This window comes from Dreissena polymorpha, chromosome 9 (genome assembly GCF_020536995.1).
Source record: "Dreissena polymorpha isolate Duluth1 chromosome 9, UMN_Dpol_1.0, whole genome shotgun sequence".
Taxonomy (NCBI): domain Eukaryota; kingdom Metazoa; phylum Mollusca; class Bivalvia; order Myida; family Dreissenidae; genus Dreissena; species Dreissena polymorpha.
Window position 1 is genome coordinate 82,411,931 of NC_068363.1, and position 20,042 is coordinate 82,431,972.

The following is a 20,042-nucleotide window of genomic DNA, read 5'->3' on the forward strand; positions in this document are numbered from 1 at the left end:
TTCTAGAGTGTTAACAAGGTTTTACTATAGCCATATTAGGAAACTGCCACGCCCCCTGGCAGCCATGTTTTTCAACCAACCAGAACCATTTTCGAACTCGTTCAAGATATCATTATAAAAAATGTTCTGACTAAGTTTCATGAAGATTGGACAATAAATGTGACTTCTAGAGTGTTAACAAGGTTTTACTATAGCCATATTAGGAAAATTGCCCCGCCCCCTGGTGGCCATGTTTTTCATCCAACCGGAACAATTTTTGAACTTGTCCAAGATTTTATTGGGACACATGTTCTGACCAAGTTTCATGCAGATTGGACTAAAAATGTGACTTCTAGAGTGTTAACAAGGTTTTACTATAGCCATATACGGAACACTGCCACGCCACCTGGCAGCCATGTTTTTTAACCAACCGGAACCATTTTGAACTCGTCCAAGATATTATTGAGACACATGTTCTAACCAAGTTTCCTGAAGATTGGACAATAAATGTGACCTTTAGAGTATTAACAAGGTAAATGTTGACGACATACAACGCACGACAGACAAAAGGCGATCACAATAGCTCACCATGAGCACGTTGTGGTCAGGTGAGCTAAAAAACAAAAACTATTCAGTTAATTCCAAAAGTCCCAAAATCCTTATCTGTTTCTTATCTTACCTATAAGGATCCGGTTTCTCTACAGATCCTTGTAAATGCTTGATGTACATATCAATGTAGTCCAGTGTCACAATGGGCTTCTGTGAAACCAGGGCGCAAATGGCCTGAAATCAACAGATGTATTCCATTCTGACATGTTACAGTTCTATTTTCAGATCAAAATCAAAAACAATTATGAAAACTTTGAAAAAACAACAACTTAAAATTATTTAAAAAAAATTGTGTCCAAAAATTTAGATTCGAAAAATAATCAAAAAGTATGAGTGTCCAAAAATTTAGAGACATATATTTGTTTAGCAATTATTACATTTAAATAAAACCAATTAATTAATGTGCAATAATTGTATTGTGTTGTACTCTCTTTTCTCTGCTTTAAATAAAATACAACTTCACTTATTTGCAATCTCTTACCTCAAATGGTATATAAAAACGTTATGAAAACAACCATACTGCTTCCTGAATACATATCATTTTCTGTTGGGTGAAACCATTGTTTATTACTGGTATACATGGTAATCAACAGAGGCTTCACTCTGCAGACAGCACCCGCAACAGCAGCTGACAGACAAAAGTGGCGCTCCCTTGCCGTCGCTTAGCACTAGACGGTGCAGAGAGGTTTGAGTGAGAGTGAGTACATGGTAATCTACCCAAAACGCAATTGTAATGGTCCATGGCTCTCAGGGCATTCATATGCCAGGTTTTATGACTTTTTTCCGGTCGCAAAACTCCATGATCAAAAGGTCCCAGATAAGCAAAATCAGGGCAGAAATCTAGTAAAATAGCGCTGTAAAATATACTGTCCGACAAATTGGAGTCATTAATTACGGCCAAAAACCCGTATGTCCGAAAATATAGTCACAAAAAATAATTATTTTGGCTATAAAAGGGGGTGTCCAAAAACTAAGAGTGTCTGAAAACTTAGAGTAATTATGGTAATCTTGGTCCAAAGCAAAAGACTTAAAGTATTTTTACAAAAAATTAGCATTAATTTGGAAAAGAAAAAACAGGAGGACCATGATAAAATTATATAAGTAATTTCTACCAATTTCAAGTTTCAAAATGTAAAATAATCAATATAATGAATACAAGAATTGCTGAATAAACTGAAAACCAACCACTCACTTTAATTGTGACACTTATCTTGTTCATGAGGAGGCAAGAGCAGTCCATCTGCCATTCCTTGGTCACATGACCTCCCAGTGTACACAGCTGCTGATGCAGCTTTCTCTTTGAAGCACTTTCCAGGCAAGAGGCTGTCACTACAAACGGCTCAAACACCACCCTAAAGTTTGCCACAAACAAAATGTTTAAAAGTTAAGAAATCATTATCTGAATCATAGGAAGCTCTACATTCCCTTATATTTTGACAAATTATTCAGACAATAAAAAAAAAAATATTCAGACCATTTGGGGAAAAGAACCTTGATGAAATTTGTCAAATAAATCAGAATATTAAATACTTCCATTGATATATCCTTTATTATCTCACTATGTATTTATTTCCTTAATATACAAATGAATTTAAATTGAATCTTGAGTGGTTACACGGTTTTTCTTTGCTTTGATCTGGTCAACTAGTTATTGGAAGAACATGACCCAGATAAAAACTTGGTCTAGATATCATTTAAGCAAACATTATGCCCAAGTTTTTTCAAGACAGAATCCTAATTGCAGCCTCTAGAGTGATAACAAGGTTTTCTTATATTTGACCTGGTGACCAAGTTTTTGGACCCATGTGACCGAGATTCATCCTGGCCTAAATATTGTCTAGATAAACATTATGGCCAAGTTTCATTTGATGAAAAATGTAGCCTCTAGAGAGGTTACAAGCTAAAAGTTGACAACTCACGATGAATGACGCCAGACATAGGGTGTTCACAATAGCTCACCTTGAACACTTTGAGCTCATATGAATTAAAATTTTTACATAAAAGATGATTTCTGTGACCCGAAGTAAATTGAGTCCCCATCTGACAGGAGTTGTTCCCCTTCAACCTTCTTGTTGTTTACCCATGTTCCAAACTTGGAAACGTCTTTCAACCTTAGAATAGGTAACCTGGACACACTGGCCTGTAAGAAGGAAATAAAATATTACAAGAGAGCCATGGGTCCTATTACACGCACCTGATGAACAAAGGAATTAAACTATTCTTAGAAGGTAGAGTTAAGAAAATCAGAAGATATTTTATTTCTAAGCACATTTTCACTGTTGAACTTGGCTTAGATATCATTACAGACTTCCCAAAACTCAACAGCCTTCTGTAAGACATTTGGTCTGACTGTTCAGAGTTTTCTGTCAGACCTTAGGTCAATACATGTATGTCAGACCAAAGAACATTCGTGAAAAAAGATCTTTAAAAAAAGTACAACTGTTACGTTACATTAGACATACAGATATACTTAAGTCTGTTTAATATAGATTTCAATGTAAACAGCATTGGGAATTAGATCACTGGAGGAAACAAATTGAACTGTCACTAAGACTATAATTGTTTTACACATTATGTTAGGCACTAAGATCAATATAATTGTTTTATACATTAAGTTTAAGCATTAAATTTACACTGCAGCTTAAATAATAACGACTTGCAAGTTTTCATATATCTACGCAAAATAACTTCTACCATTTCTTACAAATATATTAATGCTGGAATATATTACTGTATAGCTCTCGTACAATGTCGATGATCTATGTTTCTTTAGAAAAATCAATTATTAATTGCGTGCCCCCATAAAAAGATAACAACACTCTGAACAACATAGGAATTTTTTCTTCCAAATCACATTAAACATTCAAACTTTTAAAGCATTTGTTTTATTATAATTCAATGTTTTTATGTATTTCTTATTTTTTGTGTTATATGAAATTCAAGTAAGTGACATAATAAATATATTTTTCAACACAGTGATTTCATTATGCGCTGTACTGATAACATGTCATAGCTGAAGGATTGGAAATAGTAAACTGTAACCATGCAATTCAGTTGTCTTAGTATAAATTATTGCTTTTTTATTAATATAATTTTTTTTCCTGTTTATGAATGTGTCGGCAAAACTACATAACAATCACACCAAAATGAACATGGCAATTTATGTTGATAGTTATCATTGTCATTATTCTTTGGTTCAAGTCAATTTATTTAAATAATGATCACAAAGAAAAACAAGAGCACCGCCTTGCGGGTGCAGACCGCTCATCTATTTTCTTTTTAAAGGTGAAGGGACTCTCATTTTCAATCACAAAGGAGGGAGGGGTGGAGTGAAGAGGGGTGTATAGCATGGGAATGTGGACATTTATTACATTATTTTCCAAAAATGGGGAAAAAAATGCTAAAAAAAATATAAAAAATCGGGGGGGGGGGGTGGGTTTAACCATTTAAAAAAAAATGAAATTTGGGGTGGAGGTGGGGTGGGGGGGTATAGTGTGAGGGTGTGGTGGTCATTTGTGAGATGATCTTAAAAAAAAAAAAAAAATTTAGAGGGGGGGGGGGATTCGGGTGTGGGGAGGGGGGGTGTGGGGGTATTCTTGGGTGCGATGGTTGGACGGTATTTCAAACATAAAATAAATATTTGTGTTTTTTATCGGTTTCAAACAAAAAAAAAATTGGGGGGGGGGATGGGGTGGGGGTATAGTGTGAGGGTGTGGTGGTCATTTGTGAGATGATCTTAAAAAAAAAAAAAAAAAATAGGGGGGGATTCGGGGGGGGGGCAGGGGGGATGGTTTGGGTGGAGTCTATTGTCGTATGTAAGGTAGGAGTAGTTTTGTCAAAGTATCAATCAAATCTAATCATAAATAAAGAAGTTATGGCAATTTTAGCAAAATTTAATAATTTGACCTTGAGAGTCAAGGTCATTCAAAGGTCAAGGTAAAATTCAACTTGCCAGGTACAGTAACCTCATGATAGCATGAAAGTATTTGAAGTTTGAAAGCAATTGCCTTGATAGTTAAGAAGTAAAGTGGATCGAAACACAAAATTTAACCATATATTCAAAGTTACTAAGTCAAAAAAGGGCCATAATTCCGTAAAAATGACAACCAGAGTTATGCAACTTGTCCTTTTACTGTACCCTTATGATAGTTTGCGAGTGTTCCAAGTATGAAAGCAATATCTATGATACTTTAGGGGTAAAGTGGACAAAAACACAAAACTTAACCAAATTTTCAATTTTCTAAGTATAAAGGGCCCATAATTCCGTCCAAATGCCAGTCAGAGTTACATAACTTTGCCTGCACAGTCCCCTTATGATAGTTAATAAGTGTTGCAAGTATGAAAGCAATAGCTTTGATACTGTAGTAATAAAGTGGACCTAAACACAAAACTTAACCAAATTTTCAATTTTCTAAGTATAAAAAGGGCCCATAATTCTGTCAAAATGCTAGTCAGAGTTACATTACTTTGCCTGCACAGTCCCCTTATGATAGTTAGTAAGTGTTGCAAGTATGAAAGCAATAGCTTTGATACTTACGGAATAAAATGGACCTAAACACAAAACTTAACCAAAATTTTCAATTTTCTAAGTATAAAAAGGGCACATAATTCTGTCAAAATGCACGCCAGAGTTATCTAACTTTGCCTGCCCAGTCCCCTCATGATAGTAAGTAAGTGTTCCAAGTTTGAATGCAATAGCATTGATACTTTCTGAGAAAAGTGGACCTAAACGCAAAACTTAACCAAAATTTTCAATTTTCTAAGTATAAAAAGGGCACATAATTCTGTCAAAATGCACGCCAGAGTTATCTAACTTTGCCTGCCCAGTCCTCTCATGATGGTAAGTAAGTGTACCAAGTTTGAATGCAATAGCATTGATACTTTCTGAGAAAAGTGGACCTAAACGTAAAACTTAACCGGACGCCAACGCCGACGCCGACGCCAAGGTGATGACAATAGCTCATAATTTTTTTTTCAAAAAATAGATGAGCTAAAAACTGAACATATTGCCCAGTTCAATAAGTGATTAGCCTCCCCTGATGAGTTGTCGTCCTTAAATTGATTCAACTTCCGGTTAGCAAAGAATTCCAAGATGGCGACGAACAATGAAGTAGAGTGTGACATAGTTTTTGAACGGTTATCAGTGCGTGAATTACGATTATATCTGAAAGATCGAGGCGAAAATGTATCAGGAAATCGACCTGAATTGATCAAAAGAGCCAGGGGGCTCTTGAAATTAGGAAAGAGGACGCTAAAAGAGATTGAAATCTTGGACAACGTAGATCATGATGTTCGTCAATGTCAATTGTTTACAACGCCGCTCGGAGAGAAATTACTCACACCGTCGGATATAAAAGAATGCTGGGATGAGAATTTAGATAAAGTTGCAAATTTTCGTAAAGAGGACTTCTATAACTATTTGGTATTAAGCAAATCAAGGACTCATGACAAGGAAAATAGGAATGCCAAGCGTCAATTGAAAGCGGCAGTGTTTTACGAAGACAGACATGTGCACAGTGTACGATACCACCAGATTACCCCAGAGTGTTCACATTGCTATGTCAGAGCAAAGGTTATACCATCCCTTCCAACAGACAATAAGAAAAAAGATTACGATGCTTGGGTCTGTCTGGCTAAGATGTCAGGAATGGTTCATGCTGCTGGCTGCAACTGCACTGCTGGGTAAGAACTAGGATAGAGTAAGACTATAAGATTCATGTAAAAACCATTAAGATTTGAGATTCGAAAACATATGTATACCCATGTAGTTTGAATAAAATATATCTTTGTTACACAATGCTTTAAACAGTTAAAAGTTTCATGAAACTAGTTCCAACTTACATGTACATGTAGATGCAAATTATATTTATTTGAAACTTTAATATAACCTGAGATATATATTGTTTTAAATGCAACTATCTGGCCACTGACGTTTACATGTGATGATTTAATTTTTTCATTTGACAAGAAAAGTAAGAAATTGATAATAAAAATTATGTTTAATTTCATTTCAGAGAGGGTGAATCATGCAACCATGTGGCAGGCGCTGCTATATGCATTAGTTGACATTACAGATAAACGGAAAGATGGAACAGGAGCATCAACCTCAAAACCATGGAAGTGGAATAGGCCTCGGAAACGGAAACTCAGTCCTCAGAAGTCGCAAAACATTACTTTAAAAAAAAATAAATATGAAGAAAAGACTACTGAACGTGAACCTAAACACAAGAAACAACTGAATACATGTACAATGGACGGTGTAAAACCGCTGAATCTTCATTCGCTATGTCTTAAATTAAAGAGCTGTGCCCCGAATGCAGCATTGCTGCTAAGTATGGAGACTGGAAAAGAAATTGTGCAACAAGCAGAGGATTTAAAACTCCCAAATTTGCATACAGTTCCATATATGTATCGTGACAGTGTAAGCATAGAGAACCCAGCGTTCCGAAACCATATGTCATCATTACATATAACAAGCGAGGAATGTGTACGAATAGAAAAAATGACAAAAGGTCAAAGCAAGAACGAAACATGGATGGAAGCTAGGATAGGGCGCATTACAAGTTCTATGTTTGGGACTGTATGCAAGAAGAGAGTGGATACAAAACCTGATAGTATCATAAAAAACATCATGAACTATTCTTCATTTGATACTGAAGCTACAAGGTGGGGGAGAAATCATGAAGCAGCAGCACGTCGAGTTTACCAGAATATCATTCAGACATCACATCCTGGATTGAAGGTTTTTGGATCTGGACTTGTTATTAATGTAGATCACCCACATTTAGGGACAAGTCCTGATGGTGTTGTGGACTGTTGTGAGAAGTGCCAGGACAGGTGTGGTGTTTTGGAAATTAAATGTCCATACAAACATAGGAATGCTTCTGTTTATGAGGCCTGTCAAGACAAATCCTTTTGTTGTTCTGTGCTCAAAGGAAAGATTTCATTAAAAAAGACACATTCTTTCTATTACCAAATCCAAGGTCAGATGGCATTGACTGGACGACATTGGTGTGACTTCTTTGTTTGGACATTGAAAGGACACTATGTTGAAAGAATTCCCTTTGATTCTAGTTTCTGGAAAGAAATTTCATCAAAGTTGAATTTGTTTTACGAACACTATGTTGTTCCAGAATTCTTTACGGAGCGTATTAAACGCGGAAAGGAACTTGTGTGAATGGATTCTTCGACCGATAATGTGATTCATCAAACTGTGTGAATGGATTGATTCAATCATTGAATTCATATTGCTTGTGACACTAAGAGTTGAATTTGATAAAAGACAGTAAATAAGACAATTTGATCATTCATTCTTAATGTCATTTGAATATATTGAGGTCCATTTATTAAATATATTCTGATTTCTATGTATGTTTTCAACACATAATGTGTTGTTGTTTAGATTTTGTTTTTAAATGCTGGAAATAAAAGTTGGTATGTCTTAATGTGTGCTTTTATCTTGCGTGAATACAACATTCATCTTTATATCATAAGGTTTTAACCTGATAGCATACACAGATGGCCAAATAAAAAAAAGTATGTGTTACATGCAGGTTTAGTCTTGAAATGTAGGATTCCATAAAAGCACTTATAATAATTTAAGTTAAACTCATAACAAAAATCCCAGCTTAGCACAGATATCTTTAATTGCCTGAAACACATAACTTTTTGTTAGAGCCTAATCACAAAATATCCAAAGAATGGTACTTGTATCTTTATTCATTATCAATGCAAGCAACAACTTATAAATTAACAAAACAAATATAGCGCTTTAAATATTCAAACACACAATGAAATGTTGCGAAATATCACAAGCATGATTAGAATACTTCTTTAACCCTTTCCCACTCAAAAGCGAAGATAAAATCGCTATGTGCAAACAGCAAAATACCAGAACAGCCTGCAAGTAACTCTCAGTCTGTTCAGGTTTTATGCTGTTTGCTGCTCATCAGTATCTAAGGGTTGGAAATGAAGACTTGAAAACTTGAATCTAGTAAGAAAAGTCTTTAATTAAATGTAACTTTCTAAGGGAATATCAATGCAAGCAACAACAAATAAAATTACCAAAACAAATATAGCGCGTTAAATATTCAAACACACAATGAAATGTTGCGAAATATCACAAGCATGATTAGAATACTTCTTTAACCCTTTCAGTGGTGGCGAAATCAAATGTCCGAGTTGCCCGAGTCGTACATTTGCTTGTCTGGGCAACTGACTTTCTTCAATTAAGTTGTCCGTGGACAACAAGTTTTTTAAAAGTCGCGTCCAGGTATACAAAAATACATTGTATTAAAGCCGTAATTAAGTTTTACAAAACCGGATGTTGACACGCGATTACATGGTCAGTGCTTTTTGCGGAGCAATCAAGCTAAAATACGTGAACTTTCCTGCGCAGTGATCTCCCTTATTCTATATGAGACCGGGAGCATGCCGCATTTTCAACATTCGGCCCGACTGTTAGACAGTGTACAGACTGGTTTCTTTATTTTTACAATCAGACGGAAATAAAAAGTATAAATCTAAGATAATCAAAACACGGTGTACCTTGTTATTTAAGACGACTTTAATGGTAAAGATGGAACTTTATTTTTTAATCTTCAACAACGGAGCAGAAACCCGAAGCTTTGAGCAGCCCACCTCCCAAAAAACTAAGAAAGATTATGATAAAAAATATGATCTAAGTAAACCCACCAGAACTTTCCAAGAAACTTGGCTAACCGATTTTCAATGGTTACCAGTTTATATAATCAAATTGCTTCCAGTAGCGGAGCCTCAGTCTGATTAGGTCCACATATTGGACTAGTTTAATTTGTTAAGATTACAATGTACTTATGTTCAGCACATGTTTTAATAACACTAGCTTCGCATGATTTAAAGTTTGAGAAAGTCTTTATATTGTTTATAATAAACTGCTATAATGAATGTACAATTGAAATACAGTTATAAACAAAACATGCAAATCATACTCATTTTGATATATTCCACATTATTTAAACTTAATTGATAAATGCGTTTATAATTTATATAAACACTAACGGACAAGTGTAGTTCAGCAACGGACAAGTTATATTTCCTAAATGGTTGTCCGTGGACAAGTATAGTTTTTTTAGATTTCGCCACCCCTGCCTTTCCCACTCAGAAGCGAAGATAAAATCGCTATGTGCAAACAGCAAAATACCAGAACAGCCTGCGAGTAACTCGCAGTCTGTTCAGGTTTTATGCTGTTTGCTGCTCATCAGTATCTAAGGGTTGGAAATGAAGACTTGAATCTAGTAAGAATTTAAGAAGGTCTTTAATTAAATGTAACTTTCTAAGGGAATACAAATGCATCAAAATATGTATCTATTAAAGTGGTAAAGGGTTAATTCATTTTTTTTTATTTGATAAAACTTATGATTTTACAACCAATTATTTTGAATAATCATTGTTTTATTGTCTTAAGGGGATATCAACAGCTAGAAACTGTTTTATTTTCTGAAAGTAAAACATTTAAAAAGAAATCGATAAGATTTAATTAATTAAGTGTTGTTCCTTGATTTTTATTAAAATGACTTTGTGTTCGTTTTTGAATACTTGCTTTCACACTGTTGATATGCTCCTGAAAGTTTTCACACAATTCAGAATTTAATTCCTGTCAAAGCATTTAAGTCATTGAATGCAGATTTTTACACATGCCGTTACAGAATTTCTCATTTAGTGATCCTGTATCAAGGGAGGGTGAACATTTGACAAGGCAGCACATATCTTGAGTACATGCGATGCTTGTCTAGACATAGTAATCGGCATAACCTCTTGAAGTATGCGGAAATTCTTTAATCGTTCCATGGCACGTTCCACATCAATGCAAAGATTTGCGATTCTTCTTGTTTCTTCCACCTGTCGGCGATTAAAGCGCTGAAATTTCATGGGTGGAATTATTAGGTGTAGCCCCCTTGGGGTTGTCAAGTCCGATATTAAGAATCCTTTGTCCGCCATAACTGCATCTCCAGCCTCACAGAGTTCCAGCAGACCACTTTTAATAGTGATTTGTTTGTCACTTATACCACCACTCCACAAATCTGATACAAATGTTATCACACCAGTGGGACTAATTCCTATTAAGGCCTTCCATGTCATGTGTGATTTGTAGTGTGAGTACAGTAACGTTTTGGCAGCCAATGATTGTGGATTTTGCGTGTAAAATTCTGTACAGTCTATTATAACTCTACAGTTTGGGTACTTCTTTTTAAATTTAGCTGGCATATTCTCTCTTATAAATCTTCTAGATATCCATGGTATCATTGATGCCAATTTCACACTTAGATACATGATCCACTGCTTATTAATGTTACAGCAGGTTGCTTTTGAAATGCGGAATCTGTACGCCAAGTCTTCTAAAAGCAAACCAAGTCTCAAGCGCATCAGAACTAGCAAAAATTCATCCACGAGTCGAAGCGTTCTAGGCCGTCCCTTGTTCTCCCCATTTCCTGATCGGTTGGTTCTTTCCTCTGCATCAGCCAGTTCGCTAAATATTGCATTGAAAACTTCCTTGTTGGGCAAGCCGGTGTAAAACATACACATGTCATCACTTACAATGTCTTCAGCAACCAATTCCGGTTTGTTGCACTGAATCCCAATGTCTTTTTCAACACTACAGTTATTCATATCAGTCTGTGAAGATGTGTCACATGTCAGTTTTTGGAACAATGATATGCTGAGATCTGTCTGTGTAGCCATGTCACACATGATCCAATCAGTTTGTATAAGCTTTGGTAGAGTCTGTGTCACAGTACATGTTTCCTTCACAGAACTAGTTACATAGTCATGCATTTGAACTGACACATGCTCTGACACAAAACAGGAGTTCAGGGAAGTGTTTTCATAGCAATCACTATCCCGGCTATCTTGGTTTTCTTGCAGGATTGCAGATGCCTCTGTTGTGTAACTTTCTTCCTCAACCTTAAAATAAAAATAAAAGTAAAAAAATTAATTTCATGCTTAGAATTTCAAAAAAGCATTCAATATTAATGTATCTTTATTTTTTCAATGTTTTGAATGTCAAATTATTCTTAGTCCATGTGTGATTTATACCAGAACTTAATGAAAACACATAATGCTTACAGTGCAGCGGAACAAAAATACATAGTAAATTTTGTTATCCTAGTGTTCCATCTATATTAAACACTTGCAAAAGCAAAAAGCATGTAACTGGTGTCGGTTTTATACACAATGCGTCCAATCTTACTTGTGACCGTTTTGGTCTGCCCCCTTTTTAAAAAAGCAATAACATTTAAAAGAGTATTAAACTAGCAAAACCTTTTTTAAATGATTAAGATTTTGATTCAGAAATTTTGAATGTTATTCAAAACAGAACTATTTAAAGAGAGATTATACAACTTTTATATGTGTTAAATTGTAATATATTGATGCAAATATGTTATAATAACACACAATATGCCAGAAAAATGATACATTAAAGAAGAATTTCATAAAATGCAGCAAAAACAAAATAATGCCCCAAGCTGTTTGCAACGAAGATATTTCGTAGATATTTTACTACAATTACCGAAGCATTTGTCTTTTTAGTTAGTGTTCGTGTGTCTTATGAATCGATATCGCTGCAAGAATTTTAAATGAACCGTTAAACTAAATTTAGATTCACATTGTACATGCATGATATACATGCTGGCCAAGTTGGCTGTACAGATGTTTTTGATTTCAGAATAAAACATCTACCTTATTTCACATTTTCGACACATGTTCTTCTTAATTTTTTTTAATTTAAATTCAAATATGTGTTTAATAAGTTTTTTTACACATTTCATATAAATTCATGAATATTTGACAAAATCGTACAGTCCCTATTTTTTTCAAACAAAACATATCTTTGTTTTTAAAATTCCAAATTATTACATATTTTATTGAAATAAAGCAGGTTTCTCATAGAATGAATTTTTTTTATAGACATAGTGCCTTTAATAACCATCAGTCTGGTCACTGAAACTGAAAGTATAAACAATTTGACGAATAAGAATTCACATACCTCCGATGTTTTAATGATCTTCTGCTTGTTGTTCACCATGAAGATACTGGGAATTTGGTTCTTGCTGTTGAAGAACCCATCGACAAAATGTGCTGAACACAGCCGATCGTTCTTGATCTTCAAAACGAAGCCAGTGCTGACAGTTTTCAGTCTTTTGATCCATAGTTTTCTCACTTTTTCGTCGGCTGGGAATCTATGCAACCTCACTTGTTTCCCATCTACTAATTTTCCCCGAAAATTACTGCAAATACAGCAGTAATTCCGTTTCTTCTCGGTTGATTTGTGTTCTAGATTCGATAAGTTGTCCATTGCGCAATAATTTGCTAACCACCGGAAATCGATGAATTACCTCCTCAGCGAAGAGCAGTAAAGGGGGGTAATTTTCAGGGGCGGTAACAACAGTTATTGAACTGGCTAATATCTATAGTTTCTTTTAAATGAATTACTGGTCATGTACGTAATTCCGGCCTGTGCGTAAAAAATCGGCCACCTGTGTAAAATCATTTTCATGATCTTAACGCACAAATTTTGTTTTTATTTAGAAAAATCAACATGAAAACCATCCCCACTCTCAATATTTTGCAAATGTAAGAACCATATCACTGTAAACTTTTGTGTTAAAATGTCAGAAATATAGCAGGAAATATTTGGCTCATGGGGAAAGTGATGTCATCATAATTGCAACAAATATATTCATATAAGAAACAAATATATTTGATAAAATTATTTTTATTTTATCTAATAAACTTTAATTAAAGTTTTACCAATTAATTGTACAAAAACTTATATTCAAAACATACAAATCAGAACCTAATATAAATTTTTTAATATATTAATTACCTCCCTTTATAAGAATATTACTAGATTACATGTTTTAATATTATATATAAGCGTTTACTAATAATCAACACTGAAGTCAACTTTTCAAACAAAATGTGTTTACTTTTTTAGCTATGTTTGAAAAAATTTATTAAACGCATTAAAAAACAAATATTTTTTTATGATTTTGCAGTTTCCCATTGTTTATATTTATTAAAATAGGTAGGGGGAGTAACTCGTATAATAATTTCGCATTTATTTTAAATCTCAAGTCAAAAAATTTAATAGCATAAACATTGATTAATACTCTGAAATTGAGGACATTTGTCAAAAGATATTGCTTTGTAATTTTATCTGCAGATCAAACTGAAAAGTGGCCGATTTTTAGGTACATTTAACCTACGAAAATGAATAGTTTACATGTCATCATTTTCTGTTCATTAAGTAACATTCACCGATCTAATTCTATTTAAATTTTCATGCTAGGTGAGTTTTGAACCCAGGATTATATATGTGAAGTTTAGTTTCAACCAGTTGCCTAACACTAAAGATTTTTCTTAAATAGTCCCAAAAGTGGCCGGAATTACGTACATGACCAGTATGTTTGAAGAACTGCATTTGTATTTAATCTTTATAAAAGTTACTATTGAAATAAGTAAACAAGCTATTGAAGCTAATGTTGAATTTTATTATTTTGATTACAAAATGATTATGACAAATAAATTTGGTTATTGCAAGCTCTATAGATTCCAGTTCATACTAATAACATTTATATCAACAAATTGTATAAATATTTACAATGTTTTAAGTTGCGCTTTTTTACTGGAGGAAAGGGCCCAGCCTTACATTTTATTTTAGGTGATATATAAATCGACAAAACTGAAACTATATTGTGATTTTTATTATTGATATGAGGATATGTTTATTCTTGTTATGTTTTCATTCACTTTGTTAAAATGGTTGTGCAAGTCAATTACATCACAAAATGACGACACATTTATTTAACCATTGCCTATATGATATTATAAACAATTTATAAATTAACTTTTTTCAATTTAGTAACAATTTATTAATATACATAAGATTATTATTCCATGTGTTTACTTTTCATCATGCAAACGCAAAAAAAAAGATCTCAGTTACCTCACAATAATCAATATAAAAACAAATGCAATCTATGAAATGGATCTTCTCAATGAACTCTTTGTCAAGTGAATAAAATGAATTACATATGAATAAAATACTTGTTTATATGTTTTACTTTGTGAGGCAGTCATTTCAAAGATCAGTTATTATAGTGTGACAGAGTTTAGAAATAAAATCATCTACAATAAATATATTTACATCAATATTGAAAATTAAGAGCATTTTCAATTGGTTTAATTTTTATTAGTAAATCAGTGAGTTTTAATAATAACAAGACTTACGGCTGGTAATCTGTCTGTCTGTCAAGTTTATATCAGGAAATTCCAAAGTTGCTTTTGACTAAAGTTCTTGCCCATCAATTATACGAGGGCAGTTTCTTGAATTCCAAAATTTGGGGCTTTCTGCTTCACTGTTTTTTCCAACTACATGTATTGCCTGCATTTGCTTCCGTGTTTTGTAAAAATGTGTTGAAAAGAAAAAGAGATCGACAGCATAAATTCGATACAGATATTTAGAGACAACTGTTTCGACAGATGCCGGAAACGTAAACCTTGCAGGTTACGCACTTCTTTTTATTAAATAACTATCCTCTACGAGACATATTACCAATTTTTGTTACTACATATGTGTCCAGTGAGCGTGTTCCGCCATTTTGAACGCATTCTCAGTGTCATGTTACTAAATATAGTAATATTTCTGACTGAATGTGTCAAGTTTTAGAATTATTAAGAAACGTAAACACCATAATATTTAAGGGTAAATCCTACCTGAGGTGATACCTAAGGGACATATTGAATAAGAAAGTTAAGGAATTCCTTGCCTTAGGTAAATTCTTACGTAAAGAAATTTTATCATCAATACTTAGGAAGTTGGTGAATTTATGGACATTTTATTCCAAATTAGATTTTGATTTTTTTCCTTTCATGTTGTAATATATAGTATGAATATAACATGTATTTGATATTTCTCAATCTTCTCAAAAGTCTTTCTTCTACACCTGTATTGACTTTGTTTAGAAATATTTAGACTTTATATCCAGTAATGGATTTAAACTCTTTGACAATCATAATACTAGGTGAAAAAAGCATAAAATAAAAATAAAATTGGTTGGGTTTGGTGGAATATCGATTTGAATTCACTCGTGATCATAAAAAAAGAATATTTTCACTTGTGGCCGCGCCACTCATGAACATATAACTTTTTACTATCACTTTGAATTAATATTGATATACCACCAACACATGTCCTTTATAAAAATCATAATATATAAGGGGTTGCTGAATCTATTTGCATGGATAAAACTATAGGAAAGAAGGATAATTCATCGTTATATGGTGGTACTGCTTGTTAAAAAACAAATGATGGCGTTACCAAGTTAGCCTCTGGATGTGTCATTGATATTTCTGCATGCTTCCGACTGACTGTTGCATCATTTGCAACCAAAATATCGCAGTCTCTTCTCCCGACAAGATACTGCTTACCACCCAGAATAACAACACGGTGATCTGTTGGAAAATATAAATAATTGTTAAATAAGACACATAGATATGCAGTGAAAAAACTTGGCAGAACATTAAAGCACAATCATTTTTTCCAATATTGGTGTACATTTATAACAATATGACAAGTTTCACATGTGTGATTAACTTATTATCCCACGCTTTTAAAAGCGTGGGGATATTGTATTGATCTCCGCTTTTCTTTCCATCCGTTCGGCCACTATCTCCTCCTTCACTATTAGCACTAGAACCTTGAAACTTACATGCATGGTATAGCTATGAGCATATGTGCGACAATGACGGCGATGGAATTTTGATCTGACCCCTGGGTCAAAAATTATAAGTAAATAAATGGGTAAAATGGGTAAAAAAAACCTCATTTTACTTACAACATGCGCACACATGATAATAACTTTTGACCCAGGGGTCAAATCGAAATTCCAAATAGTGCATAGTCACACGTATGCTCATAGCTACCATGTGTGTAAGTTTCAAGGTTCTAGTGCTTATAGTGTAGGAGGAGATAGTGGAGAACCACGCCCACCCAAAACTTTAAAATGGGTAAAATACTCATTTTACTAACAACACGCAACGCACATGATAATAACTTTTGACCCAGGGGTCAGATCAAAATTTCAAATAGTGCACAGGCGCACATATGCTCATAGCTACCGTGTTGTAAGTTTCAAGGTTCTAGTTCAAATAGTGTAGGAGATAGTGGACAACCACGCCCACCCAAAATCTTGTTTTAACATAACTTCTTCATTTATTCACCAATTGACTTCAAAGTAATACTGAACATCTCTTATACACTGTCTATCTCGACCATCCATGTCCACATTACCCACCCCAGGGCCATTGATAAAGGTGAAGCAGCTTGGTTCCCATCCTCTTTCAAATTTATCACAAGGTCCACGGGTACAACTTCCCCGTACCCCCAAATTTTTTTTGTACCCATATTTTTCGTACCCAATTTTTTTTCGTACCCCAGTTTTTTGTTGTACCCCAAAAAAAATTTGCACCCATTTTTTTTCCCTACCCAATTTTTTTTAACACAAATTTTTTTGGTACCCAAAATGTTTTTCTAACCCAAATTTTTTCGTACCCAAATTGTTTTTCTAACCCAAATTTTTTTTGTACCCAAATTTTGTTACGTACCTAAATTGTTTTGTACCCAAATTTTTTCGCACCAAAATTATTTTTCGTACCTATTTTTTTTGTACCCAATTTTTGTTCGTGCCCAAATTTTTTTCGTACAGATTTTGTTTTCGTACCCAATTTTTTTTCTTACCCATTTTTTTTTTCGTACCCAAAATTTTCTAACACACTTTTTTTTCGTACCTTAAATTTTGTTTTAACATAACTTCTTCATTCAATCACCAATTGACTTCAAATTAATACTGACTCTAAGCATCTCTTATGGCAACACAGTCTATCTCGACCATCCATGTCCATATTACCCACCTGGGGGCCCCACCAACATAGGCCTTGCCCACCCAAAATTGCCTTTTAATATAACATCTATGCGGCGTGCGGATACGCGTCGACCTCTGCCGCACCACTTCTATTTAAGATAGATATCAGTTAATTGATGAAAGTATGTTGAGTTCTTAGCAATCTGTCTTTTTAGAATAAAATATTTAGCATACATTAATGTTCCCTCTTTCACGCACAACAAGGTATGTTATTCCAATTGTAATGCAGAATTAAAAAAGATAATTATATTATACTCTTTTGCTAATTCTAAATGTACCTTTACTTATAGATAGATGCTTATTAATCGCTTGAATTAAATCCTACATAACATTGCAACCATTTAAAGAATATAAAGTGTTCCCATTGATGCATACATGTCCAGAAGTCATACATACAAATATAGACTTATGCATACAAATTGCATGGCACATGCATACTTATAATATCATTCACAGTGATTAAAAAACTACAACAAAAACTGCTAAATGAATACGTAGAACAAATTGTTTTATACTCATGATACACATTGACTTTTGTTAAGTTATGCGCATTATCAAATTTGAATTCCTTATGCTATCTTGTTCATGCATATTTAAACGCAAAGTGTAACAAGATGCGTTTGTGAAACACAATGTCCCCCTATATGACGTTTGACTTTGAAGGATGACCTTGACCTTGTGAAGGATGACCTTGACCTTTCACCACTCAAAATGTGCAGCTCCATGAGATACACATGCATGCCAAATATCAAGTTGCTATATTCAATATTGCAAAAGTATTCATAAAATAAGCGATTTGGGTCACAAATATTTGACCTCTGACCTTGAAGGATGACCTTGACCTTTCACCACTCAAAATGTGCAGCTCCATGAGATGCACATGCATGCCAAATATCAAGTTGCTATCTTCAATATTGCAAAAGTATGTATAAAATAAGCGATTTGGGCCACATATATTTGACCTCTGACCTTGAAGGATGACATTGACCTTGACCTTTCACCACTCAAAATGTGCAGCTCCATGAGATACACATGCATGCCAAATATCAAGTTGCTATCTTCAATATTGCAAAAGTATTCATAAAATGAGCGATTTTGGCCATATATATTTGACCTCTGACCTTGAAAGATGACCTTGACCTTGACCTTTCACCACTCAAAATGTGCAGCTTCATGAGATACACATGCATGCCAAATATGAAGTTGATATCTTCAATATAGCAAAAGTTATTGCAAAATGTTAAAGTTGGCGCAGACAGACCAACAGACAGACCAACAGACAGACCAACAGACAGGGCAAAAACAATATGTCCCCCACTACTATAGTGGGGGACATAAAAATCCTAATGTGTTTTTGCTCCATTAAATGTGTATATATAAGAATTTATGCAAATTATCTGAAGCTCAAACAGTTCATGTCTTAGGGTTGCCCTGTTATCTGAAGCTCACAAAAGTTAATGTCTTAGGGTTGCCCTGTTACATACATGCCATACATTTCTAGACCGATTCCTGGACATTGAGCATAATTTTCCGGGATATTTGCTGATTTTCCAGGACTTGTACACATAGAGCGATATATTTAGACATATATGCAAAGTGTAAAAATCCTTATGTGTTTTTGGTCCATTAAATGTGTATATATAAGCATTTATGCAAATTATCTGAAGCTCAAACAGTTCATGTCTTAGGGTTGCCCTGTTATCTGAAGCTCAGAAAAGTTAATGTCTTAGAGTTGCCGTTACATACATGCCATACATTTCTAGACCAATTCTGGGACATTGAGCATAATTTTCCAGGATATTTGCCGATTTTCCAGGACATGTACACATATAGCGATATATTTAGACATATATGCATTTCTGGTACGCATTTTTTTAAATCGTAAATTGAGTACATTACTTATAAATATGTTGTTAGAATCTAAAACGATTTTATGCATCATTGATTATCACAGGCATTTCATTAATATTTTTTAAGTGTATGATCTCCATCGATAATTCGATCTTTATTTCCCATGTTTGCCAAGTCACAATTTTTTTTTTTTAAGTCCGCCATCTTTTTTAAATAAGTAAGCGGCAGGTGCGCCTAGCAAAGTAAAATCGTATAATATATCAGCCTAATAGGCGATTCGCAGTTTGTTTAATTAGTATACGTTACACTAATTGTTTCAATAATTAATTCTCTTAAAGACCATAAAGATACACATTGTTTTTTTGTTTTTTTTATTTAATCTCGCGTAAAAATAAATGTTTTGATATAACTAAATTATGCATGAAATGCACAATTTCCACACGGACAACATCGCTGTTTTCATCAAAAGTCTCCGAAGTAACTGTCCATGATTTTATCGTGGAGGAGTACATAATAGGCCCGATAAGTGTGCTTGGTATAACAAAGCCACTGAAACTATAGTGATATTGACACAGGGTTATTCCTGCATGACTAATTCACAACCGCACGAATCTTCAGTTGTGTGAGCAACTACTTTGC

At 34.1% G+C, this 20,042-nt stretch overlaps 1 protein-coding gene across 9 annotated transcripts in view; it reads right to left on the reverse strand.

The window, feature by feature from the left end:
* LOC127843977 (nibrin-like) overlaps positions 1 to 20,042 on the reverse strand; it is a 76,635-nt gene that overhangs the window by 39,809 nt on the left and 16,784 nt on the right. For 7 of the 9 annotated variants that reach the window (XM_052373913.1, XM_052373905.1, XM_052373907.1 and 4 more), the window contains exons 2-5: positions 15,950 to 16,083; positions 2,586 to 2,728; positions 1,781 to 1,940; positions 659 to 762 (exon numbers count right to left, since the gene is read on the reverse strand). In XM_052373913.1, the coding sequence (XP_052229873.1) occupies positions 659 to 762; positions 1,781 to 1,940; positions 2,586 to 2,728; positions 15,950 to 15,973 (431 nt within the window). In that variant the 5' untranslated portion in view covers positions 15,974 to 16,083. Of the gene's footprint in view, positions 1 to 658; positions 763 to 1,780; positions 1,941 to 2,585; positions 2,729 to 7,561; positions 7,613 to 15,949; positions 16,084 to 20,042 lie in introns of those variants that run through there. The other 2 variants (XM_052373908.1, XM_052373910.1) reach the window with 2 other exon arrangements.